The 7,500-nt window shown below is 51.7% G+C and overlaps 1 protein-coding gene across 1 annotated transcript in view; it reads right to left on the bottom strand.

Moving 5' to 3' along the window:
* LOC143276674 (uncharacterized) overlaps positions 1 to 7,500 on the bottom strand; it is a 66,180-nt gene that overhangs the window by 25,402 nt on the left and 33,278 nt on the right. The window contains exons 26-28 of the mRNA XM_076581303.1: positions 6,887 to 7,141; positions 1,561 to 1,671; positions 14 to 133 (exon numbers count right to left, since the gene is read on the bottom strand). Coding sequence (XP_076437418.1) covers positions 14 to 133; positions 1,561 to 1,671; positions 6,887 to 7,141 — 486 coding nt within the window. The remainder of the gene's footprint in view (positions 1 to 13; positions 134 to 1,560; positions 1,672 to 6,886; positions 7,142 to 7,500) is intronic.

Here is a 7,500-nt window from a genome sequence, read left to right as displayed (position 1 = left end):
GCTAGCTACTCACCATAGCAGGTGGTGCGGGTGGTGGTGTTGAGCTGGAACCCCTCTCTGCACTCGCAGGCGAACCCTCCTACCGTGTTCCGGCAGATCTGGTCGCAGGGGTTGTTCAAGCACTCGTCGATATCTGTGGGGCAGTGGAGTGGACAGAGAGAGAGAGAGGGGGAGAGGTGAGGAGAGGGCGTAGGGGAGGGGGTGGGGGTGGGGGGTGGTGGGGTGGTGGAGAGGGTGCGAAGGGCATAGGGGGTGGGGGATAGGAAATGGATGGGGGTGGGCACAGAGGGTGTTCCCTCATTATTACTATAGTCACCTGTCATCCATCGTGTACTCTGTGTGTGTGTGTGTGTGTGTGTGTGTGTGTGTGTGTGTGAGGGAGGGAGGTGCTGGGTATCAATGAAAGGGTGGTGGTGGTGGTGGTGGTGATGGTGGTGGTGATGACAAAGATGATAATGACGACAATAACAATAAAACATTAACAATAACGACGACGACGACGACGATGACGACCATGTTGTTGTTGTTGTTGTTGTTGTTGATGATGATAATGATGATGATGATGATGATGATGATGGTAAGAAGAAGAATGAAAAAGAGCACAAAAAGAAAAAAAAATCGAAATAATGATAAGAATAATTGAAAAAAATATGATAATAATACAACAACAACAACAAAAAACACAACAACAACAACAACAACAATAACAAAAAAAAACCCCACACAAAAAAACAACAACTTCAACCACGTCAACTACAACCAAGAAGAAGAAAATGATGATGATGAAGGGTCCCCGGTTCGAATCTCAGTAGTGCCTGGTGGGTAAAGGGTGGAGATTTTTTCCGATCTCCCAGGTCAACATAATTATATGCAGACGTGCTAGTGCCTGACCTTGCATTTGGAATGAACTTCCTCTTTCGCTTCGTCAGGTCTCCGCACTCAGCTCTTTCAAGTCTGGCCTTTTTAAAACCCACCTCTTCACAAGATAGCCTCCCTCCCCTGCCTCTTCCTTGTCTTCAGTTTCTCCAGTTTTAGAGTTATGCATGCGTGTGAATGACTGGTGTGAAAGCGCTTTGATTTGTCTCTGCACGAGATTCAGCGCTATATAGATAAATATTATCAATATTATGATTAAGCTGTTACAGACGTTATGTGAAGTGATGGCCTAGAGGTAACGCGTCCGCTTAGGAAGCGAGAGAATCTGAGCGCGCTGGTTCGAATCACGACTCAGCCGCCGATATTTTCTCCCCCTCCACTACACCTTGAGTGGTGGTCTGGACGCTAGTCATTCGGATGAGACGATAAACCCGTGTGAAGCATGTACTTAGCGCCCGTAAAAGAACCCACGGCAACAAAGGGTTGTTCCTGACAAAATTTTGTGTAGAAAAATCCACTTCGACAGGACAAAAACATAAAAAAACTACACGCAGGAAAAAAAATACAAAAAAAGGGGGGTGGCGCTGTAGTGTTAGCGACGCGCTCTCCCTGGGGAGAGCAGCCCGAAGTTCACACAGAGAAATCTGTTGTGATAAAAAGAGAAATACAAATACAAATGCTTACCGTTACACTTGTCTCCTACGGCCACGAAGCCGTCACCACAGGAGCAGACGTAGGATCCCACCGTGTTGTTACACGTCTGGTCACAGGGGTTTTCGTTACACTCGTTCTCGTCTTGAAGCACACACACACACACACACACACACACACACACACACACACACACACACACACACACACACGACGCACACATGTAGTTTGTTTGAGATAAAGTTATTCTCTTGCTGTCTTATCACAACATGAAACCCAACCCTACACAATTACCCCCAACACAAACACACCAACCCACCACAACACAAACACACCACTCCACCCCAACACAAACACACCACCCCACCCCAACACAAACACACCACTCCACCCCAACACAAACACACCACCCCACCCCAACACCCCACCCCACCATAACACAAACACACCACCCCACCCCAACACAAACACACCACTCCACCCCAACACAAACACACCACCCCACCCCAACACAAACACACCACCCCACCCCAACACCCCACCCCACCATAACACAAACACACCACCCCACCCCAACACAAACACACCACTCCACCCCAACACAAACACACCACTCCACCACAACACAAACACACCACCCCACCCCAACACAAACACACCACTCCACCCCAACACAAACACACCACCCCACCCCAACACAAACACACCACCCCACCCCAACACAAACACACCACCCACCCCAACACCCACCCCACCATAACACAAACACACCACTCCACCCCAACACAAACACACCACTCCACCCCAACACAAACACACCACCCCACCACAACACAAACACACCACCCCACCACAACACAAACACACCACTCCACCACAAACACACCACCCCACCACAACACAAACACACCACTCCACCCCAACACAAACACACCACCCCACCACAACACAAACACACCACCCCACCACAACACAAACACACCACCCCACCACAAACACACCACCCCACCACAACACAAACACACCACTCCACACAACACAAACACACCACCCCACCACAACACAAACACACCACCCCACCACAACACAAACACACCACCCCACCACAACACAAACACACACCCCACCACAACACAAACACACCACTCCACCACAACACAAACACACCACCCCACCCCCAACACAAACACACCACCCCACCCCAACACAAACACACCACCCCACCCCAACACAAACACACCACACCACCACAACACAAACACACCACCCCACCCCAACACAAACACACCACCCCACCCCAACACAAACACACCACCCCACCCCAACACAAACACACCACCCCACCCCAACACAAACACACCACCCCACCACAACACAAACACACCACCCCACCCCAACACAAACACACCACCCCACCCAACACAAACACACCACCCCACCACAACACAAACACACCACCCCACCCCAACACAAACACACCACCCCACCACAACACAAACACACCACCCCACCACAACACAAACACACCACTCCACTACAACACAAACACACCACCCCACCCCAACACAAACACACCACCCCACCCCAACACAAACACACCACCCCACCCCAACACAAACACACCACTCCACCACAACACAAACACACCACCCCACCCCAACACAAACACACCACCCCACCCCAACACAAACACACCACCCCACCCCAACACAAACACACCACTCCACCACAACACAAACACACCACCCCACCCAACACAAACACACACCCCACCACAACACAAACACACCACTCCACCACAACACAAACACACCATCCCACCACAACACCCCACCCCAACACAAACACACCACCCAACCACAACACAAACACACCACTCCACCCCAACACAAACACACCACCCCACCACAACACAAACACACCACTCCACCACAACACAAACACACCATCCCACCCCAACACCCCACCCCAACACAAACACACCACCCAACCACAACAAACACACCACACCACCACAACACAAACACACCACCCCACCCCAACACAAACACACCACCCCACAACAAACACACCACACCACCACAACACAAACACACCACCCCACAACAAACACACCACACCACCACAACACAAACACACCACCCCACCACAACACAAACACACCACCCCACCACAACACAAACACACCACCCCACCCCAACACAAACACACCACCCCACCCCAACACAAACACACCACTCCACACACCACTCCACAACAACGCAAACACACCACCCCACCACAACACAAACACAACATCCCACCACAACAAACACCCCACCCCACCCCAACACAAACACACCACCCCACCACAACACAAACACACCACCCCCACCCCAACACAAACACACCACCCCACCCCAACACAAACACACCACCCCACCCCAACACAAACACACCACCCCACCCCAACACAAACACACCACCCCACCCCAACACAAACACACCACCCCACCCCAACACAAACACACCACCCCACCACAACACAAACACACCACCCCCACCACAACACAAACACACCACCCCACCACAACACAAACACACCACCCCACCCCACCCCAAACACACCACCCCACCACAACACAAACACACCACCCCACCACAACACAAACACACCACCCCACCACAACACAAACACACCACCCCACCCCAACACAAACACACCACTCCACACACCACTCCACAACAACGCAAACACACCACCCCACCACAACACAAACACAACATCCCACCACAACAAACACCCCACCCCACCCCAACACAAACACCCCACCCCACCCCAACACAAACACCCCACCCCACCCCAACACAAACACCCCACCCCACCCCAACACAAACACACCACCCCACCCCAACACAAACACACCACCCCACCCCAACACAAACACACCACCCCACCACAACACAAACACACCACCCCACCCCAACACAAACACACCACCCCACCCCAACACAAACACACCACTCCACCACAACACAAACACACCACCCCACCACAACAGAAACACACCACCCCACCCCAACACAAACACACCACCCCACCCCAACACAAACACACCACTCCACCACAACACAAACACACCACCCCACCCCAACACAAACACACCACCCCACCACAACACAAACACACCACTCCACCACAACACAAACACACCATCCCACCACAACACCCCACCCCAACACAAACACACCACCCACCACAACACAAACACACCACTCCACCCCAACACAAACACACCACCCCACCACAACACAAACACACCACTCCACCACAACACAAACACACCATCCCACCCCAACACCCCACCCCAACACAAACACACCACCCAACCACAACAAACACACCACACCACCACAACACAAACACACCACCCCACCCCAACACAAACACACCACCCCACAACAAACACACCACACCACCACAACACAAACACACCACCCCACAACAAACACACCACACCACCACAACACAAACACACCACCCACCACAACACAAACACACCACCCCACCACAACACAAACACACCACCCCACCCCAACACAAACACACCACCCCACCCCAACACAAACACACCACTCCACACACCACTCCACAACAACGCAAACACACCACCCCACCACAACACAAACACAACATCCCACCACAATAAACACCCCACCCCACCCCAACACAAACACACCACCCCACCACAACACAAACACACCACCCCACCCCAACACAAACACACCACCCCACCCCAACACAAACACACCACCCCACCCCAACACAAACACACCACCCCACCCCAACACAAACACACCACCCCACCCCAACACAAACACACCACCCCACCCCAACACAAACACACCACCCCACCACAACACAAACACACCACCCCACCACAACACAAACACACCACCCCACCACAACACAAACACACCACCCCACCACAACACAAACACACCACCCCACCCCAACACAAACACACCACTCCACACACCACTCCACAACAACGCAAACACACCACCCCACCACAACACAAACACAACATCCCACCACAACAAACACCCCACCCCACCCCAACACAAACACCCCACCCCACCCCAACACAAACACCCCACCCCACCCCAACACAAACACACCACCCCACCCCAACACAAACACACCACCCCACCCCAACACAAACACACCACCCCACCCCAACACAAACACACCACCCCACCACAACAAACACAAACACACCACCCCATCACAACAAACAGCCCACCCCACCACAACAAACACAAATCCCACCCCACCCCAATACAACCCCACAAACCACCACAAACACACCACCCCACCCGAGCCCCACAAGCCATCACGACAAACACACCACCCCACTAACAGACACAACAGACACCACCCCAGCACAGCAAAAACACCACCCCATAGACAACGACACAAACCACAACAAACACCACACAAGCCACCACCCTAACCACAGCCAAACAACCCACCACAACAAACACACCACCCCACTAAAAAACAAACACACCCCACCCCAACCAAACCACCACACAAACCACCACAACCAAACACACCACGCCACCACAACGAATACTAACCCACCACATACACACACACACCCCACAGATGGAGTCTCCCGTCGGACCGACGGATGAGTAGGCAGGCAGGCTTATCTGTCGGTGTGTGTGTCGTTCCGACATTAGCCTGGTTGCCTGACCAGCACATGTGACTCGCCTACCGACGCTCAAGAGTCCCACAGGTGCAGATACTGCCACGTGTAGAACGGCCTCGGCAGGTGCAGGTTTTTTTTCTTCGGAGTTCCGTCTCCTAGGAGGAGGACTTCCAGCCAAGGATAAGAGCTCCCATCCCCATGCCCTTTGGTCACCCTCTTCCGCCTTCACAGCCGTTGGGAAAAGTTTCCTCCTCCGCCTGGTCCGTCGTTGGGAGAGACTTCACGTGCGGCAGGTAGTACTGGGTTACATGGTACCAGTAGCAAGGGCTATGCCCCTCACCCGACCCCACTAACAACCCCCCCCCCCCCCCACACACACACACACCAATAACAACAACAACACAACCAACAACCAAACACCCAAACACACCACCACAAACAATCAATTTTTTTGTTTTTGTTTCGTTTTTCTTCCAAATTTCACCCACATTTTTACCCTCATTTGCCCAGTTTCCCCCAACCCTTCATTCATCCACATCTCCCACCCCTTCTAACCGATAATACTCAGGTGTATTCATAAATACTTTAACAAAATGTCTTCAATCACCAATATGTGTGACGGAACATTAAACAAAAAATTCATTCATTCAACAATCAATCACCTGTGCAAGGGTCCATCATCTCTACGTGCTCGTAGCCATTCGGGCAGTCGCAGCGGAAGGACCCAGGGAGGTTGACGCACTCCGAGCTCACGGGGCAGGGTGAGGACTCACAGTCGTCCCTATCCTGGTCGCAGGTGGCGCCCAACCAGCCGGAGTTGCAGACGCAGCCGGTCACTGGGTCGCAGCGCTCCGTGTTCAGAGGACTGCAGTTGCAGTCGTTGGCGCAGTCGTCGCCCCAGTGGTACTCGTCGCAGACTAGTGGGGGTGGGAGAGGAGGGAGTGGGGGTGGGAGGGAGGAATGGATAATGATAATAATAATTATTATTATTATTATCATCATCATCACCATCATCATCATCGTAATTATAATAATCATCATCATCATCATTGAGTATATTTTGTTTAAAAAAAAAAAGTCATTCAGAATGAAAACAAACAGGCAGACTATCATCATCATCATCATCATCATCATCATTTAATGATAATAACAATCATCATCATTGTATATATTTTGTATTTAAAAAACAAACAAACAAACAAACAAAAAAAAACCCCGTCAATCAGAATAAAAATAAACAGGCAGAGAATTATTGTGAAAGAATGGTTTGTGGGGA

The sequence above is a fragment of the Babylonia areolata genome, chromosome 32, assembly GCF_041734735.1.
Source record: "Babylonia areolata isolate BAREFJ2019XMU chromosome 32, ASM4173473v1, whole genome shotgun sequence".
Lineage (NCBI taxonomy): Eukaryota > Metazoa > Mollusca > Gastropoda > Neogastropoda > Buccinidae > Babylonia > Babylonia areolata.
Note: the sequence above shows the minus strand (reverse complement) of the source record. Positions and strands in the feature narration are given on the sequence as shown.